This window comes from Natator depressus, chromosome 11 (assembly GCF_965152275.1).
Source record: "Natator depressus isolate rNatDep1 chromosome 11, rNatDep2.hap1, whole genome shotgun sequence".
NCBI classification, from domain to species: domain Eukaryota; kingdom Metazoa; phylum Chordata; order Testudines; family Cheloniidae; genus Natator; species Natator depressus.
The window spans coordinates 11627576-11648884 of record NC_134244.1 but is presented as its reverse complement, the minus strand read 5'-3'; the positions used below and the strand labels follow the sequence as shown (position 1 = coordinate 11648884).

The 21309-nt window shown below is 41.4% G+C and overlaps 1 protein-coding gene across 3 annotated transcripts in view; it reads left to right on the top strand.

Moving 5' to 3' along the window:
• The window catches only part of MYLK (myosin light chain kinase), a 320305-nt gene that overhangs the window by 82820 nt on the left and 216176 nt on the right, over window positions 1–21309 (top strand). For 2 of the 3 annotated variants that reach the window (XM_074967150.1, XM_074967152.1), the window contains exon 2: window positions 19210–19382. In XM_074967150.1, coding sequence (XP_074823251.1) covers window positions 19218–19382 — 165 coding nt within the window. In that variant the 5' untranslated portion in view covers window positions 19210–19217. Of the gene's footprint in view, window positions 1–5910; window positions 5996–19209; window positions 19383–21309 lie in introns of those variants that run through there. The other variant, XM_074967151.1, reaches the window with a different exon arrangement.

Genomic DNA, 21309 nt, shown 5'->3' with positions numbered 1-21309 from the left:
AGATAGCACATATATTTATGGAAATAAAAGGTAAAAATCAAACTAAAAAAATTTACCAGAAGAAACTAAAATCCCATTTCTTTTTCAAGGGGTCCAATGGTAGTCTCCTTATAACTTCTTATTTTGAGCTTTTCATGTACATCTCCTGTTTTTATTAGGAGGTGATGTTAGGTTTGGATGGGCAGAGTAATATTTTCTTTTGAGGGGATTTAGGCTTGTGTTTTGGGAGATGTGAGCGTGTTGAAAACTGGGCTAATAATGGCATGCTGGCTTCAACGTTAACTATGGAGTGGCTACCAATACTCCATAATGAGAGCTTGTTTCTCCAGAAAGTGATGGAAGTTGATGAGGGAAGGCTCTTATTTGCAATGTGTGGGTGAGTGGATTTTTTCCAAGCCCTGCTGACTTAATCACCTTAGAGAGGTATTGTGGTGATTATATGCCTAAAGAACACTTTCTGAAGTTGTATAACACTATTGTAACAAAGAAGCTAGGAGGTATGTGTGCTATGTCCCTCTATGGATAGAATCAGAACAGCTTATCACAGGCTGGCTCCCTGGGACACAACTCCCCTCCCCAGCACTTGTGGCGCTCCCTCCCACTACTCCCAAGCACACACGGCGCCCCCCGGGCCGCACTCCCCATCCCCAGCACCCCTGGCTCCCCCAGGGCTGCCGCACCCCGCAAGTTTTAGTCAGGGGTATATAGTAAAAGTCATGGACAGGTCACAGGCCGTGAATTTTTGTTTACTGCCCGTGACCTGTCCATGACTTTTACTAAAAATACCCATGACTAAAATGTAGCCTTACGTATAACTAGCAGGAAATGTTACTGTTTGAAGCCTGACACATGCTGCATGACTGTGAAAGAAAGCAGGTCTTTCTCCTCCCTGACCCCATTCTGAGGGGGAAAGAGGGAAAGCGCAGTGTTAATCTATTTGCATTGTGAGGAGTGTTCTTTTACTCTTCTGTTCTGCTCAGCCACTCAAGACAAACTCCAGTCAAATCCATGGACTATGCAAGAACCCCATGTTGAGTTTCTCTATGGGGACAGATTCCTCTTTAGAGATTTCTAAAGGTTCAGTTTGAGATTAAGAATAACTTCACACAGGTACAGCAGCCATGGATAATCAGTCAGACATGTTGCTTTTTTTGGTTTGTTTTTTAAATCAAGATTTTAGTAACCTTTTCCAACATGTTGGGTGGTTAGAGTACAGAATTATATGTCAGGAAAACAGCTTCTTATAATCTAAGATCTGATGTTGATCCTTAGGCAAGTCACTTAAAGCTTTGTACTTCAATTTCCACATCTGTCAAGTGGGTTATTCACTGTCTATGCCTACTTCAATGTATCTTGGGTACTTCTGGCACCCATTACTAAAGTGTCTGAGCATCTCATAGTTGCTTTTTCAATAACCCTGATGAGTAGGAAGGTTCCTCATTTGGGGAACTGAGGCACAGAGAGACAAAGTGGGTCACCCAGTGTCACATAGGAACTCTGTAGTGGAGCAGGGAATTGAACCCAGGTCAGCCCGCTAAACGCTCAACTATCCTTCCTCTCACAGAGGTGCTGTGAGTCATAGTCCATTAATGTGTGTATAAGGCTTTAAGATACTCAGTTGGAAGGTGCTATTTAAATGCTAAGTACTGCTATTATTAAAGCAGTTTATGGGGCTTAGGTTAGGTGAGCTCTAAGGCTTGAAGCCAGAACCTTGGCTGCAAATCTGAGTTTGTGCGTGGAATACTTGTATCATGCTGTTATCTGCTTGTATTGACTTATCCTAGCCCTACATACATTACAAGGCTGTAAATGGGGCTCTTGGCAGCGGGAGCCACGGTAGAATCCTGTGCCATGGGCCTCCAAATGTTTCAACAAGGTTCCTGACTCCCACATGCACCTGAGATTTCTAACTATAGATTTGATCTGTTGTGAACTGGCTTAGGGCATATGGACAGGAGATGAGCAAAGCAAACATTCTGGATACGCTCAACAGCTGTGCAAAATTGACCTGGAACATCCTGTGTATAATCTAATCTATCAGTTGTGTCCTCCAGGGTTTCTATGTCATGTTCATCATTGTACTATCTGACCATCTGGACAGCACTGGGAAATTGTTTCCTTAGTTGCAGAGATTAATTAGCAGAGTGTGTTGTACTCCTCTATATATTAGAGATGGACTTGGACCAAACCCCAGAGTCAGGTAATCACATAGATTTTGTGGAAGTCTGGCCCTATATCTGATTTTTGTGGCTTGTGCATGTTTCTGTAAGAAATTCAACTGCAAGCAGCCCCCTGCATCCAAATGTCCTATTTGTGTTTGTAAAGCATATGAAGGCTTCAGATGTAAAGTGCATATTAAGTACAAAGGATTATTGGTGAAAATGAAAAGTCTGAAGAATGGGAGAACACACCAGTCACCCTAAGAAATGCTGGCTTTGTGTTTACAAGAATCCTTCAGTCCCTATATAAGGACCGAGAAAGAAATTATTAGAGGTTTGGGCCTGAAGTTTGGCTGACGATAGTTAGCTCCCAGTGGTGAAATTGAGACCCAGATCCAGGTTGTAATTCCAAAGCTTTCCACAGATTGAGATGTTTGGATTGAGCTCCGGAAATTATAGAAACCTGTGAAGGGAATTCTATAATGTGTCAAGAGGGGTGTCCTGTCATTTAGTACATTGAAAACCTTTCAATAGAAGCCTCTTCTTTTTGTATATATATTGTTAATGAACTTGAACCATAACACATGCTTGTGATCCAGTTTGAATCCCACCACAGTCCTACAGGAAAGCATGTTGGAATCTTAAAGAAAAGCCTCGCCTTGTATTCTGTTTGCCAGCTGGGTTTCCCTCTGGCTTCAATTTGCTGCTATAAAATAGCTCTTAGGTACAGACACCCCATAGAACCTGCCCAGTGCACTTCACATTCACTTGCTCATTTTTCTTCTAAAATAACAGCTGTGAAGAAGATGGATTTACTGCTTCCTAATCTGATGTTTCAGATTAAACATTCAAGGATGTTCTGAATCTTCAGAGGTTGCTGCATTCTTTTAAAATACAATTTCAGCCTTTTTTAAAGACGTATACCTTTAAACTTGCATTTTTTTTTCAAATTTAATTTTTACACTGATTAAAATAGTTATATTATGTAGAATGGTTGTATATAGCAATTAAGTAATATATATATACATATCTCCCTGTATGTGTGTTTATTTTATGTGTCTTTCCCTTCCACTGAAACCTTGTGTAGTTAATAAAGCAATAAACAATTAAAGCCTCAATCCTGTAGAGTCTTATGCCCATGCTTAAATTACAAGCTATCAGTAGTCCCAATGACGTCACCAGGGCTACTCACCTCATGTAAAGTTAAACATTGTATAAATCTTTGTAGAAGTGAGGCCTAAGAGTGTCCTAAAAAAGTAGCATTGTTAACAAATTGGGGGAGGTTGCAGGCAGTGGATGCTGGTGGCTGAAATTGAAAATACCTATGAAAAATACACATCCTCAATAGTTGTTTAAAGTTGAGAGGGACAAATGGAAGGATCTGTCCATGGGGAATGACTTTCTTTGCCTTAGTATCTATTATAAAGCCTTATACTTATTAGTTTTCATCATCTTGACTCCTGCTGCTGCACATTGTCAGTGAAATTCCTCACGCAGCCATGTGGTGGCAGAACAGAGAGGAGTTAATGTATCTAGATAGCAGTTTGTGTTAAAATATTAATTCAAATGGGATAAAGATACAAGTTTTATTGAATAGAGGGTTAGATTTTCAGCGCTGCCACTGAGCTGTTGTGTGAAGATGGGGAACACGCTTCATGTCTCTGTGCCTTCATTCCCAGGCCCATACAGTGAGGATAATGATGCTTATCTACTTTTGTAGAATGCTTTCAGGTCTGTGGGTAAACAGCTCTACCTAAGGGTTAAATGTTGTTAATTTATGAAGTGTGCTCTGCCTCCTAGAGCTTGGTTGTATTTATTTAGAGAAATTTCTGTAGCAGTCAGCCCTGGATTTGGAACACTTAACAAAAAAATAATGAAATTAAGTCTCAAAACGTGCCTGGGAAGTACGTAAATAGACTTATCCCCGTTTTATAGATGATCACAGAGTTGAAGTGACTTGCCAAAGGTTACATAGGAAGTATGTCACAGAGCCGGGAATCAAACACACATCTGATTAGCAGAGGGACGCTGCATGTAAGAGATGTGCTAAGAAGGGATTTGGGAGAGGAAAGGCTGGATGTTTAGCTCTCCAGAGGAGGGAGGGAGCAATCTTTCAGCCTCAAAAGGTTCCTAATAACTGCCACCTAATGTGCCTGGTTCATTCAAATTTGGCATCTCATTTTGTTCGCCCCGGGAGTGAATTACAGTGCTATAGAACTTCACTGGGAAAAAGATCGGATCCTTGGAGTTCAGGTTGAAGACATCTTGGAAATCTGATCCTCCGAAGTCTGGATTGTTGGATAGGGCTTTTTCTTCCTGACTTTGCCTGCGTGAAAATGATTATATATAATATAAATCTAGAAGTGACTATCACATAGCAAGACATGGGTAAGGAAAAAGAGTCAGTTCTCAAATTTGGGTTCCTAAATTATACTTGTAAAACATTGACGCTTACCTGCACAGATGGGTATTTTTTGTGAGCAAACAGCTCATCATGGGCGAAATTGCCACTTTACAATCTGTTCTCCGCAAGCAGCCGTGTGTAGTTGTGCTGCTATAAAAAGTAAATCTAACTCAGACTCCCAGTCTGCCTTCCAGGCTCCCTGTTGCTCCAGGGCGGAACGAAACAGTACTGGACCCCTACCCAAAACAGCACGCATCTCCCAGTATGCTGGCACTGGTACTCTTCCAGGGTATTGGAGGCATGAACCAAGGCTTTGCCCTGTTCCCACCTTCTCCACCCACCTCCTCATGAGGAGAAGGTAGTGGCTGTATGGCTCCAACTTCCCCTTGTTCGGCTACTAGTAGCCTGAGTAAGGGAGTCACTTATGCCCCCCTTACGCCTTTGGAGGTTGTGTAGGACTAGACCATCACAAGCCATATGGGTGTAAGTACTAGCTTGTGCAGTGTTGTAGGTTTTGTGTGTACACTTGTAGAATTGTGTGTGCAGAGGAAAAGTTGTCCGTGCGTCTTAGCCTTCGGGATAAAGCTAGGATCTGAAAGCAGAAGGTGTCCTAAAATTGGTTTTGTTGAGTAAGGCATCCATACAGCCTGTATAGCCAGCCCTTGCAGATGGAAAGGCACTCCAAAATACTGAATTATTAAACACAGTGGGCCAAATTTAACCCTAGTGGCACTCCACTGAATTCAGTGAAGGTAAAGAATGAATTTAGAGGATGTGTTTTGAAAGACAGACACACTTTTTTTTTATAAAATACCTTCATGGATTTTTTTTAAAGTGAGAAGTAGCTAATTGTGAACTTCTGGCCATCTGTGTACCTTTCACTCAGTGTATGGTACTTACATGCCCCTCCCCACCCGAAGCATCTGAGCGCCTTACAGTCTTTAATGTAGTTATCCTTGCAATACTCCTGTGTGGTAGGAAAGTATCACACGCATTTTACAGTTGGGGAACTGAGGCACAGAAAGAGGCTTACCTAAGGTGACACACAGTCAGTCGTTTGTAAAGCAAGGAATTGAACTAGGTCACAAGCAAATGTTGTAACCACTGGACTAATCCTCTCACTCCACTCCTTAAGGGACTCAATAAAAATTCTATGCAGATTTCAGCAGTTGTGGTTCAAAGGTTTCTGAGGGCACCTGGGTTAAAATAACAGAATGGCTGGACCCAGTAAAATGTGTGCCTAAGTGTGGAGTTGCAACATCAGTGAGTGAAGTTAATTTGCAGGCTCTGATTTCCCCTCTCTCTCTCTCTCTCTCTCTCTCTCTCTCTCTCTCATATGCACACTCTCCTTCTCTCATTTCACTTCTGACTCAGAGGACGGACTTGGGAAAAGGAAATTAGTGTAATTAAATGGCTATGTAGGAAGCTGTTGGTAAGTATTTACTTATATAAAATATGTAGAAGAGAGAGACTACTGGCTGGGTTTCTTAGCATTTGCTTTTCTTGGTTTATTTTTCTAAGCAGAATATTGAGTGAGAGAGATTTGTTCCCAGCAGAAAATGCTTGAAACACATTCGTCCGCCTTGGTATTAAAGAGATTACAGTGCACACTGTGAGAATTTGTAAGGATTTGTGTGCTTTTTAGAAAGGATTAAGAATAAAAAATCTAGAATAGAAATGCTGTCTAGCTGCATCATTACACTACACACCAAAGTTTCTATGCTGGTTTATTTTTGTATTATATAGTACATATTGCAACTTTTAGTTCCAGCAGATTTTGTTTTAAAGACTGTAATCTATCTGTGAAAGCCAGGTGAAATGAAATGGTCACAATCCATCTAGAATCCCTGAAATCCTATTTAGCAGCAAGCTTGCCATACTTTTAAGAAAAAGATTTTGGGGATAATCTGCCATTCTAGAAAGTTGCTTAAATAAAAGGATAAATAAAATTATAGCACACAAGGATCTCGATTGCATTTGTTCAGACTTGTTCTGCTTGCCAAATTCTAACTAATACTGGGCAAGCTGATTTGGTCTCTGACTGTATTTGTGTAAAAGCATCATGGAAATGCTATTTTCAGAGCAATTCCAAGAACACCTACAGTGTGAAATTATTTTTTGGGGAACTTCATCATTGAGTATTTGCTAGGCAAAAAGATTTCATAATTGGCCACTAGAAAAGGCTTTAAAATGCAAAGCTCACTAAAGTCAAACCTCTAAATGTGAGTGATTAGAGGCTTATGTTGCTCTAAAATTTCTTGTGCTAATTTACAAGTTCATAGTCTTTGGGGAACACAGTCTTAGCTCTTTTAAACACTGCATTTAGAAAAACTTCAATCCACTTTTTATTTTTAGACCAGATGTGTGCTAAAGCATAAAAATAGCTTTTACTTTATTCAGTGGTTCACACTGACACCATGATATTTAGCATTAACCTGTTGATTTTATTTGGCACTGCACCAAGATACACTAAATCTGCAACGGTGAGGGTAAGAATGGTTCTTATGCTTTTTTGTTCTGTTTTTATTAATATCTTAAAAACCCTCCTAGGGCCTGATCCAAAGGCCATTGAAATCAGTGGTAAGATACCCTTATGGATTCTGATCAGTTCCCTTCAGAGTCTTTCATCTGAAGATCATCTATGTATGGAGTGGTTTTCATTCATCTTGCCTTATGTTTTGCACACAGCAGTATGTTATGCCCATGTGGAAACAATTGCTTCTGCAATTTTGTTCACATAAAGTAGTCCCAGGGGCTACTCAAAATATTTGAATACTATAAAATACATGAGTAATCATTGGGGGGGGGGGGCTGTGTGTTGCTGATGATTAGGCCACTCACCTGGAATATAGGAGGCACAAGTTCAAGTCCTGCTCCAATGAATATTTATTTACACAAAGTGGAACAGTTTCAAGAGGAGATATTGAGAGAGACTCAACCCAGAATATTGTATAGTCTGGTGATTAGGGCATTTGTATGGGAAGGGGCAGACCCAAGTTGAAATCCTTGCTCCAGAGGGGGGGATTTGAACCTGGGTCTCCCACATCTCAGGGTGAAAGGGTACAACCACCACCTCAGTTTAATTTCCCCCAAAATGATTTTTTTTCAACTTCCTGTTAGCAGAGAATTCCCCAAAAAATTCATTTTCGGTTTGACCTGAACCATTTTTTCCCCCATTTTTTCAGAACTACGAATGAACCAAAAAATCAGTTATTCATCCAGCTCTACTTTGGATATATACTGGTGTGTGTTAGAGAGGAATTGGATTAATTTTTTTAAACATTGTTTATTTCTGATATAATTTTTGATTATGCACGCTTTCTGCGCATTGTGAGGCTGATATTTGGGGTCAGATTTTGCCCTTGTACATAGCTGTCTAGACAAATAGACTGTAATATCTTCAGGACTGGGGCTTTGCTCGTACTGTCCAACTAGCACGCTAGTGCTATAAAAATGGCCTTGTGTATGTTATTGGCCTATGTTGATGCTCGATAGACTTTCCAGCTGATTAGTGGCCTAATTGATTGATCAACTTTGCTAATTACTTTTGTTTCACTGTTGGATAAAACAGGTGGATTTTAGGCTGGATCTTTCAGAAGCACTCCCTGGAGTTGGAAATCAATGGGAGATGGGTGTATGTTGAGAAGGGAAGATCATCTGGAGAAAAAAGAGATTAAAAAAAGTACTAGGAAAGAGGATGATGGGAAGGAAATGGTGGATGAACAACACAGAACAAGATTTGGGCCAATCAAGAAAATGAAATGAGGAATAACAAATACAAAACTAGCACCTAACTGAATATTGTATGCTGATGCCCACAAAGCACTCTAGATATGGATGGCACAAGCTGGTAGTGTTTCGCTATTCAGACAAGATGTATGACTTTAAAATTATGCTAGTGATGGCCGCTTTCTCTTTCTTTTCTCTGTAGACCATCTTGTCTTGCACTTAAGGCCTGACATAGAACTCAGCACCTTGCAAGATTGGGCCCTTAGGTTACAACAAAGTCTGCTTTTGCAAACCAGCTCTGCAGAACTGTCATTTTACACAGGGCAGAGCAGTGGAGAATACAATATTATGAATACTGGTGTGATGAGGGAATAGATTAGACCTCATGGGCCAAATTTATGCAGGTGTAACTCCACTTTCTCCAGTAGAGTTACACTAGGGATGAATTTGGCCTATTAGGTTTTTTCTGCCCCCAACTCCTTTGATGTAGAAGACATTCTAATAATAGATCTTAATCTTTGCCCAAACAATGGACCCTTCCAAAGAGTCCACAGGTTCTCTACTGAAAACTTAGTATCTGGTCTGTTTTTGTATCCTTCTCAGGAAGGAAAAGCTAGTGTTAAAGAACCAGTTTTCTGAAAGAAAACCACTTCACCAAAGATAGCAGGACTAAAACTTGCTCTTCAGTGTGTTATGGGTTGAATACCCTATCCTGCTAATTTACTCATGATGAGCACAACCGTAGTCCAATAATAGTCCCATTGACTATTCATGGAGTAAGGACTTCCTCTCTGAGTAACAGTGGTAGAATCTGGCCCTTAAGTATAATCTGTTTTCTTGGACAAGCCTTTGAGTTTTTTCTTTGCAGCACTGCAGACTCAATTTAGTTGCTTACTCACAACTTGGAAAATCACCAGTTTCATGTAATAGTAGGGTGACCAGATGTTCTGATTTTGTAGGGACAGTCCCGATATTTGGGGCTACATAAGAACGGCCATACTGGGTCAGACCAAAGGTCCATCCAGCCCAGTATCCTGTCTACCGACAGTGGCCAATGCCAGGTGCCCCAGAGGGAGTGAACCTAACAGGTAATGATCGAGTGATCTCTCGCCTGCCATCCATCTCCACCCTCTGACAAACAGAGGCTAGGGACACCATTCCTTACCCATCCTGGTTAATAGCCATTAATGAACTTAACCTCCATGAATTTATCCAGTTCTCTTTTAAACCCTGTTATAGTCCTAGCCTTCACAACCTCCTCAAGCAAGGAGTTCCACAGTTTGACTGTGTGCTGTGTGGGCTGTGTCTTATATAGGCGCCTATTACCCCCCACCCCCTGTCCTGATTTTTCACACTTCCTGTCTGGTCACCCTGTGTAAAAGCTAAACTCCCACTCATTAGATACCAGTTGTGGCTCATCTTATTAGTGTGGAATAATAATGGTCAAAACCTGCAGGATATATAACCAGATCTTACACCTTCACATTTCCTACTTGATCTATTAAGGATTCCCCCATCCCTAAGAACTGTTAAGCTGTGTTTTAAAGAATTGCTTATATTGAAAGTATAGATCCATATTTTGCTCTCATTTGAATTAGTGCATATTCTGAATAAGTGCATTGCAATGACAGGATTTACTCCAGGATTTATTCTGGTATAAATGATGGCTGAAGGTGTAGTGTAGTTAATCTTATACCATGATTAAAGCTGAAATACCTTTATTCCTCTTTATATGTAAGTCTGACATTTTGCAGCGTTAGAAGTTGCATGCTTTTCTTTTATAGTATCTTCACATATGTATATATGAACATAAGCACAGCCACACCAGAACATATCAATCATCTGTGCTATCTGCTATTTTATAATTGCCAAAACCGAGGGAGATTTTGGTTTAACTCCCTTCATCTAACATATGCAGGCACCGAACCTAGCTGGTAGATTGAGGGATATTTCTTCCTAACCACAACTGCTGAGTTCTGAAGCACTGTAGCTTGTAAGCATAAGGACTTGTGGCCTTTTCAATTTTTACCCTCAATAGTGTGATTGCATGTGCTGCCTCATTCCAATCTCTCTCAAGACTCATTTCTTCAGTCTGTTCTTCCACCACTAGCCACTTACCCTTGCTTTCATGTTTCACTTTATAATCCTTTTAATTTAGCTTGCACTCCAACAAATAAGTCTGAATAGATTCATAGATATTTAGGTCAGAAGGGACCATTATGATCATCTAGTCTGACCTCCTGCACAATGCAGGCTACAGAATTTCACCCACCACTCCTGCAAAAAACCTCACACCTATATCTGTGCTATTGAAGTCCTCAAATCGTAGTTTAAGGACTTCAAGGAGCAGAGATTCCTCCAGCAAGTGACCCGTGCCCCATGCTACAGAGGAAGGCGAAAAACCTTCAGGGCCTCTTCCAATCTGCCCTGGAGGAAAATTCCTTCCCAACCCCAAATATGGCGATCAGCTAAACCCTGAGCATATGGGCAACATTCATCAGCCAGATACTACAGAAAATTCTTTCCTGGGTAACTCGGATCCCACCCCATCTAATATCCCAACACAAGCCATTGGGCCTATTTACCACGAATATTTAATTACCAAAACCGTGTTATCCCATTGTACCATCTCCTCCATAAACTTATCGAGTTTAATCTTAAAGCCAGATAGGTCTTTTGCCCCCACTGCTTCCCTTGGAAGGCTATTCCAAAACTTCACTCCTCTGATGGTTAGAAACCTTCGTCTAATTTCTAGTCTAAATTTCCTGGTGGCCAGTTTATATCCATTTGTTCTTGTGTCCACATTGGTACTGAGCTTAAATAATTCCTCTCCCTCTCTGTATTTATCCCTCTGATATATTTATAGAGAGCAATCATAGCTCCCCTCAGCCTTCTTTTAGTTAGGCTAAACAAGCTAAACAAGCCAAGCTGTAGCTGTTCCAGTTTGAATTCATCCTTCTTAAACATGGGAGACCAGAACTGCACACAGTATTCCAGGTGAGGTCTCACCAGTGCCTTGTATAACGGTACTGAAACCTCCTTATCCCTACTGGAAATACCTCTCCTGATGTATCCCAAGACCGCATTAGCTTTTTTCACGGCCATATCACATTGGCGGCTCATAGTCATCCTATGATCAACCAATACTCCAAGGTCCTTTTCCTCCTCCGTTACTTCTAATTGATGCGTCCCTAGCTTATAGCTAAAATTCTTGTTATTAATCACTAAATGCATGACCTTATACTTCTCACTATTAAATTTCATCCTATTACTATTACTCCAGTTTACAAGGTCATCCAGATCCTCCTGTAGGATATCCCTGTCCTTTTCTAAATTGGCAATATCTCCCAGCTTTGTATCATCCGCAAACTTTAGCACACTCCCACTTTTTGTGCCAAGGTCAGTAATAAAAAGATTAAATAAGATTGGTCCCAAAACCGATCCTTGAGGAACTCCACTGGTAACCTCCCTCCAGCCTGACAGTTCACCTTTCAGTAGGACCCGTTGTAGTCTCCCCTTTAACCAATTCCTTATCCACCTTTCTATTTTCCTATTGATCCCCATCTTATCCAATTTAACTAATAATTCCCCATGTGGCAAGGTATCAAATGCCTTACTAAAATCTAGGTAAATTAGATCCACTGCGTTTCCTTTCTCTAAAAAATCTGTTACTTTCTCAAAGAAGGAGATCAGGTTGGTTTGGCACGATCTACCTTTTGTAAAACCATGTTGTATTTGGTCCCATTTACCATTGACTTCAATGTCCTTAACTACCTTCTTCAAAATTTTTTCCAAGGCCTTGCATACTACAGATGTCAAACTAACAGGCCTATAATTACCCGGATCACTTTTTTTCCCTTTCTTAAAAATAGGAACTATGTTAGCAATTCTCCAATCATACGGTACAACCCCTGAGTTTACAGATTCATTAAAAATTCTTGCTAATGGGCTTGCAATTTCATGTGCCAATTCCTTTAATATTCTTGGATGAAGATTATCTGGGCCCCCCGATTTAGTCCCATTAAGCTGTTTGAGTTTCGCTTCTGCCTCAAATATGGTAACGTCTACCTCCATATCCTCATTCCCATTTGTCATGCTACCATTATCCCAAAGATCCTCTTTAGTCTTATTAAAGACTGAGGCAAAGTATTTGTTTAGATATTGGGCCATGCCTAGATTATCCTTGACCTCCACTCCATCCTCAGTGTTTAGCGGTCCCACTTCTTCTTTCTTTGTTTTCTTCTTATTTATATGACTATAGAACCTTTTACTGTTGGTTTGAATTCCCTTTTCAAGGTCCAACTCTACTTGACTTTTAGCCTGTCTCACTTTATCCCTACGTGTTCTGACCTCAATAAGGTAGCTTTCCTTGCTGATTCCTCCCTTCTTCCACTCCCTGTATGCTTTCTGCTTTTTCTTAATCACCTCTCTGAGATGCTTGCTCATCCAGCTTGGTCTACATAGACTATACAAACCTAGGCAGAGTTTAACTTCTATATTTGAGGGAGTAGAGGTCTTAATAAGTATAGCTCTGACTTTTGAATTTACCGATTATTAGTGGTACTTAAATTACAATGTACTTGAAATCACAAATACGGTTTATGTTTCTTATTTAATCACCCTTTGGTGGGTTTTTTTTTGTTTTAATTTAATTATTTGACATGTTTACCAGATACCACTAAACAGAACTGAGCACTTTCTTGTAACTAGTTTTAGAAATATAGAAGCATTGTCTTAATATAGAAATAGACAGGTCTCTACACATTCGCTTGATATTCTGACAAACAGTAATTTCCAATTCTATAGAAACAGTGTGAGGAGCTGGGCCAGATACCTAATGGCCCAAGTGTGTTGTGGGCTTGTGAAGGCTCCCAAATGTTTAGGCTATTATTGAATATTTAAATGAATGTTTGTTTTGATAAGATATTATATATAATAATAAGGGTAGGATTTTCAACAGTACTGAGCCTTAGAGCGGGGTGGGAAACAATTTTCCTATCCCAAATCAGTCCTCTTTCCCCCTCCCCACCCCCCCCAAAAAAGTAAACCAAAAATCTGAAAAAAAAATTCCGATTGGTTCAAATGAAATGCTTCATTTTGATCTTTTCAAAAATCTTTGTTTAGATTTCAACCTTTTTTCATCTTTTTTTCTTACATTTTTTACTAAAACTTTCATTTAGAGACAAAAATCATTTTGAACCAAAAAAAAACCTTTTCATTTGGAAAATGTCAAAACAGGATAGTTCAACAGTTTTGAGACAAGCTTGTGAGTTTACACAGAGCTCTTCTTTAGGTCTGGGGAAAGTACTTTCTCCAGACATGAAGAAGACAACCTCTGTGCAGCTCAAAAGGTTGTCTTTCACCAACAGAAGTTGATCCAATAAAAGATATTACCTAACCCATCTTGCCTCAGTGAGAAGATTGTCCTTTGCGCATACCTAGCGGGCCTTTCCCATGAGGCAAAAATAGGCTTGTTGCTGATTCTATGGACTGGGATGCAGTCAAGGAATTTGCCTGGCTGTGCTCCAAGTGGTGCTTGGAGATGGGGGAGAGCAGGAGCACCCAGCTGGGGGAGGGAGCCCCTGGAGTCCCAGCTGCCCTCCCCTCCCACCATGCACTGAGGGGACTGGGCTGTGGCTGGCAGATCCAGCGCGCATCACTGCTGTGTGTGTGTGTGTGTGTGTGTGTGTGTGTGTGTGTGTGTGTGTGTGTGTGTGTGTGTGTGTGTGTGAATGTGAATGACTCTGGCAGGCTCTGGAGCACTGCGATAAAAGCTCCCTCGGCTGCCTTCTTCCATCCCCTTTTCTTTGCAGACTCTGTCCCCGTCCCCTCCCTGACAAAGTGACCATGGCGGCTGCAGCCCCAGTGTAGAAAGGGCGCTCTGTGGCCAGCATGAGCATCCTGCTGCCCACACCAGGCCTGGAATACAGTTTGGGGCAGTGCTCCTGCATGCCTCCCCCATCTCTGTCTGTGTATAAAAACTCTGGAATTAACAATGCAGGAATCAATCATACACATCTCTTAGTCTGTTTTTGACAAATTTAGATGATTAGCTCTCTAGGGCAGGGACCCTTGTCCTTCTGTAGAGCACCTTGCATGCCAACTGTGCTCTATAAATAGAGTTCTCTAGGATGGGATTTTCAGAAAAACTTAAATGATTTAGGAGCATAAAACCCATTGAAAGACAGTGAAAGTTGTGTTCCAAATCACTTAAGTGCTTTTAAAAGTGCCATTCTTAATTCCTTTATTTAGAAGGAGGTTGGGGATTTTGAGGGATTGCTTCATTCTTAGCATAGGTCCCAAACAAATATGAAGTGCCCTTGAGTTCTGGGAGAATCTAATTCAAGGGCCAGTTAATTTTTTTTTTTTTTGTGAACTTGGGTGGGGAGTGGGGGGAGTTCCTATTCTTTTTGTTTTGGTTTGGTTTTGTTAAAAATAATGCCAGTGCTTGTTCATTCCTTGCTCTGTCTAATCAACAGTCATGTAATATCAACTCTTAACTATAATATGGCATGAAATTAATGATTCACTTTGTATTGATAATTTCATCTTTAAAAATTGAGGTTGCAGAGATAATTTTCTCCACGTTATTTCTTGTAAATTCCTGGGACAGTTGATTGACCAACACATAGGTACTGGTCAATGACCTAGCTTCCTCATTAATCATTATAGGGAGCAAACCTGTCAGGCTTGTTTTAGGATTTTGCATTTGCAGCATACATTTACTTAACAAAAATTTCTAGAAGCTTTTTCCAGCAAATAGTTATAAGGTTTTGGAATCCTGATTGTCCCTCTTATCATCCCCCTCCCCCTACACCAGTAGTTCTCAAACTTTTGTACTGGTGACCCCTTTCACATAGTAAGCCTCTGAGTGCAACCCCCCCTTATAAATTAAAAACACTTTTTTTATTTGTTTAACACCATTATAAATGTGGGAGGCAAAGCGGGGTTTGGGGTGGAGGCTGACAGCTCGCAACCCCCGCCATGTAATAACTGCCCCCCCACCCACACACCACTACTTTCTGCCCCCCCCCACCCACTAGTTTCAGGGCATGACCCAATGAATGTCAATCCCACCTTGCTTTGCAATGCTAGGAAGCTATCTAGGATTATCTGGGGATGTGGGTGGACAAGGAGTAGGAGCTTTATGGATTGTTTGGGAAGTAGGGAGAAAACAACTATGGCTAGAGACCACCATCTGTATTTGTATTAGAGCCAGGTTTAAATTCTGTTCTTGCTAATGGTAATGGGTGTCAACACATTTTCCCTAAAGAGTGTACACTGGGATGCAAATAGTCTTAGCAAATGATACTCTAGATTCTTCCTCTTTCCCGCCCCCATCTTAAAGCATGCTATTGCAAAACTGTTCATAGTACAGTATAGCACTGGAAAGGAAAACCATATTAAGTGGAGACAGGCATCGTCCAAATCTCTCTTTTGTCTGGATGATTTTTACCTATTATCATTGTGAGTAACTCTTAAGGTGGACTGAAAGACTGAAAGAGTCTATAGAGAGAAATATATTTTCTTTTTTTTCCCAGCTGTCTTAGTGCATTGAACAGCATTTTGTATAGCAGCCATGTCACTGTCTCCCCTATATAGTGTAGTCAGTTTTCCTTGTATTATGGATCTGTCAGAGAGCAGCATGGCACTGAAAAAGTTAAATACAAGAGGAAAACGTGATTCTAAAACCACAAAAATTGGCAGAGGTAGATGCAGAACTTGCAATGACACTTTTGTTTTAAATGGACCAGATTTCACACTGATGCCTCTATAACACTTGGCCATTTAAACATGCAACTGAACAGGGCACTTGTGCCTCACCTTCCCATGGGGAGCTTTGGAAGGCTCCCGAATGTGTTGGGGGAGCATGCAACCTGAGAGGGTGCAGACTGCTCCCCATAGCATGCCTGACATTGGAGAAATGGAACTGTAACTTTGGCGCTTCCCCACTTCCTCTAGGGTTGTGGACAATCCCTGGGTTGTTGGTTTTTTTTTTCCCTAGCACCTTTTGAGATGGCATGCCCTCTGCATCTGTGGAAGGGCCAGGAACAATGCAGCTCTAAATTTGCACAGTTCCTGCCTATTTAAGTTAAACCTTTACTGCCTAGTTACGTATTTATATCTGTTATAAGTGATATCAGAAACTGAGGTAGCATGGGTTAATAGATGGGGCACTGAACTGGGACTTACGAGATCTGAGTTCTATTCATGACTCTGCCACTGATCTGCAATGTGACCTTAGTCATTTCATAGAATCATAGAATCATAGAATATCAGGGTTGGAAGGGACCCCAGAAGGTCATCTAGTCCAACCCCCTGCTCGAAGCAGGACCAATTCCCAGTTAAATCATCCCAGCCAGGGCTTTGTCAAGCCTGACCTTAAAAACCTCTAAGGAAGGAGATTCTACCACCTCCCTAAGTAACGCATTCCAGTGTTTCACCACCCTCTTAGTGAAAAAGTTTTTCCTAATATCCAATCTAAACCTCCCCCATTGCAACTTGAGACCATTACTCCTCGTTCTGTCATCTGCTACCATTGAGAACAGTCTAGAGCCATCCTCTTTGGAACCCCCTTTCAGGTAGTTGAAAGCAGCTATCAAATCCCCCCTCATTCTTCTCTTCTGCAGACTAAACAATCCCAGCTCCCTCAGCCTCTCCTCATAAGTCATGTGCTCTAGACCCCTAATCATTCTTGTTGCCCTTCGCTGGACTCTCTCCAATTTATCCACATCCTTCTTGTAGTGTGGGGCCCAAAACTGGACACAGTACTCCAGATGAGGCCTCACCAGTGTCGAATAGAGGGGAACGATCACATCCCTCGATCTGCTCGCTATGCCCCTACTTATACATCCCAAAATGCCATTGGCCTTCTTGGCAACAAGGGCACACTGTTGACTCATATCCAGCTTCTCGTCCACTGTCACCCCTAGGTCCTTTTCCGCAGAACTGCTGCCTAGCCATTCGGTCCCTAGTCTGTAGCGGTGCATTGGATTCTTCCATCCTAAGTGCAGGACCCTGCACTTATCCTTATTGAACCTCATCAGATTTCTTTTGGCCCAATCCTCCAATTTGTCTAGGTCCTTCTGTATCCTATCCCTCCCCTCCAGCGTATCTACCACTCCTCCCAGTTTAGTATCATCTGCAAATTTGCTGAGAGTGCAATCCACACCATCCTCCAGATCATTTATGAAGATATTGAACAAAACCGGCCCCAGGACCGACCCCTGGGGCACTCCACTTGACACCGGCTGCCAACTAGACATGGAGCCATTTATCACTACCCGTTGAGCCCGACAATCTAGCCAGCTTTCTACCCACCTTATAGTGCATTCATCTAGCCCATACTTCCTTAACTTGCTGACAAGAATACTGTGGGAGACCGTGTCAAAAGCTTTGCTAAAGTCAAGAAACAATACATCCACTGCTTTCCCTTCATCCACAGAACCAGTAATCTCATCATAAAAGGCGATTAGATTAGTCAGGCATGACCTTCCCTTGGTGAATCCATGCTGACTGTTCCTGATCACTTTCCTCTCATGTAAGTGCTTCAGGATTGATTCTTTGAGGACCTGCTCCATGATTTTTCCAGGGACTGAGGTGAGGCTGACTGGCCTGTAGTTCCCAGGATCCTCCTTCTTCCCTTTTTTAAAGATTGGCACTACATTAGCCTTTTTCCAGTCATCCGGGACTTCCCCCGTTCGCCACGAGTTTTCAAAGATAATGGCCAAGGGCTCTGCAATCACAGCCGCCAATTCCTTCAGCACTCTCGGATGTAACTCGTCCGGCCCCATGGACTTGTGCACGTCCAGCTTTTCTAAATAGTCCCTAACCACCTCTGTCTCCACAGAGGGCTGGCCATCTCTTCCCCATTCTGTGATGCCCAGCGCAGCAGTCTGGGAGCTGACCTTTCCCCCCTCCTGTTGTTTGTCCATCTTGTCTATTTATATCATAAGTGTTTTGGGCCAGGAACTGTGTTTTCCTGTGGGTGTGTACAGTGTTCAGCATAATGGGACCCAGATATTTGTTGGAACGTCTAGGTCCTGCTGTAATACAAATAATGATAATTGTTCCATTTGAGTAGGGAGTATTTCTGATCTCTTCTCACATTGGCAGCGTGATGTACATAGACATTCCACAGTGAGCTGTCTCTGATGGGACAGCTATCCATAATGGGACTTCTAAAAATGCCATTTCAGTTGCAGTCTGGTGTAGTTGCCTCTCTAGCTTTGATCTCCTTGCTTTTCCTCGTGCATGTAGAAAGCCTTTACTTTTCTTTACTTTTCTTTTGGGAAATTGAGGGTTTGGAATGCTTGCAAAATAAGTATCCCCTGTGTATCTGCAGTGTGTTTCTTTGGAGGGAGATTTGCAGATATTTCTTAAGCTCTTGAAAGCATGGTATGAAAAGTCAGACTTTCAGTATTCACATTTATAACTTAAATCCATTGGAAATAGAACTCTCTTTATGTCACATGTATTTGTTCAACATTGACTCTGCTTTTACAGCCCACTGATTGTCAGTGTATTCTACGCCAGGAAAACCAAACAGTCATATTGTTAAAAACAACTTTAAGTGCACTATTACAATTATAGCACAGCTGAGAAGGCTGTGCTTGTGGTTAAGGCACTGGACTGGGACTTGGGAGGTTTGCATGAAGTTCAAGACTCTCTCTGATTTACTGTGTGATCTTAGGCAAGTCACTTAAACTCTTAGGGCCTCAGTTCCCCATCTGAAAGATGGGAATAATACATATCACTTTAGACTGAAGGCTCTTTGGGGCAGGGATTGTCTTGTATGTACTATGTGTACATATGGCACAACCAAGCCCTGATCTTAGCAGCCCCTAGTTGCTACTGTTATATAAATAATAGTAATGAGTCAACATTTTACTTCTTGTTTCTCTTTCTCTTTGAAAGCTCTAACCATGGGAGATGTGAAACTGGTGTCATCAACTCGTATTTCCAAAAACTCTGTGACGCTGGAGCACTCACCTCTCAGCCCCTCTGTCCCAACAGAAGCACCAGCATTCACGCTTCCTCCTAGGAATATCCGGGTGCTGCTGGGAGGCACGGCCAGATTTGAGGGGAAGGTAAGAAATGCATCGTGGGGCGGTAGAGTGGCTTTTTGTTTCACTGCTCTCTCCTGTCATCTCACTGAAGGTTCCTGTTGGGTTGAAAAACGTAAGAATCTGGTTAAATATCTTGTTGACCCTCATTCTTACACGAAGTCACCCCTTGGTGAGTGATAGCTGGTATTAGAGACCTTACCATGCCAGTGGAGGAGAAAACATTGTTGCTATCTTACTGTGTACTAAGTGTAAACTTTAGGCAATCCCATCTTTCAGGAGTCTTAGCCCAGCATGAATCACTCCTCTCTGCCTCCATAATTGTCTCTAATGAGAGCCTAAGGCAGAAAATGGGCTCCTCCATTGCTGGCACAGTTCCTTCTCTCCCAAAAGTGCTTCTTTACAAAACCTTAATTTTAAATCAAAACTAACACAGCAAGTCTTCCCAAGAGTCAAAAGCTGCTCATAATCTAAGAAAAAGAACTTGAAAACCTGCGTGTAAGATTGCCACCTGGCATAACTATGTATTCATCTGAAAGCAAAGCAATATTTTCAAAGTAAAGCCCAATTAATATGTAAATTTGGTTATCCCAAAAGGACAGAAATCTGGAGAGATAAAAGAGGGGGGAAAAGCCTCTGAGATTTGTACAAAAAAACGTTTTCCTTGAGACTTTCAGTATTGTCTGTACTTGAATCTGTATTATCTTCTCTCTGTCACAAATAATCTTTTTTTTCTCTCTCTCTCTGTTATCCCAGTTATCTCCTTTTCTTTTCCATCACTCCAAATCTCACTTCTGGAGCTGTCACCCTTTTCTCTCCACTCTTCTACCCTGCCAGTTTTTGTCCTCCTCTGGTTGTGTGCTGACAGCTGTATAGTGAAATTCACTAGACTCCTAATCTTCGAAGTGGTGGGACATATCTGTCAGCACAAGGAACAGAGTATAGCAGAGAAACAGGAACGATCAACCTACTGTTAACAAAAATGGTAGTTGGAAGGTTTTAGAAAATTCATTGCTATTAAAAAATTAACTTTAAGTAGGGGGGCAGTAGGGGCTGTCTGATATTTATCTTATTTGTTGTTCAAATGAGAGCTGGTTGGAAAAAGATTTTTTTCCTGAAGACAACTTTTTGACAAAAACAAAAAATTGTTTTGGGAAAATGTTGACTTTTTGCTGCAAAACTGAAAACCAGAAATTAGTTTTTGGATTTTTGTTTAATCAAAAACTTTTTTCCCATCAATTAGCCCTAGTTTATATCTTAATTCAAAATTAACAAAAACCCATTTGACACCTTCCCCTCCCCCCCCCGGACTGTGAGGCGTTGACTTATGCAAATGCATGTTCTTATTATTGCTTCCCTTGTACTCCCACCCCTTTTCCTGCCTATTGTTCTGACATCTTGTTTCAGAGGCAAACTCTGTGAAACAAGGACTGTTTCTTTACCCTGAGATTGCACAGCATCAAGCACAATGGGGTCCCAAGCCTGATTGGGTCCTTTACGCATGACTGTAATAAAAACTAATAACAATATGTTATGATAGAGGTATATAAAATCATGAGTGGTGTGGAGAAAGTGAATAAGGAAAAGTTAGTTACTTGTTCCCATAACATAAGAACTAGGGGCCACCAAATGAAATTAATGGGTAGCAGGTTTAAAACAAATAAGAGGAAGTTCTTCTTCACTCAGCGCACAGAGAACCTGTGGAACTCCTTGCTTGAGGAGGTTGTGAAGGCTAGGACTATAACAGAGTTTAAAAGAGAACTGGATAAATTCATGGAGGTTAAGTCCATTAATGGCTATTAGCCAGGATGGGTAAGGAATGGTGTCCCTAGCCTGTGTTTGTCAGAGGGTGGAGATGGATGGCCGGCGAGAGATCACTTGATCATTACCTGCTAGGTTCACTCCCTCTGGGGCACCTGGCATTGGCCACTGTCGGTAGACAGCATACTGG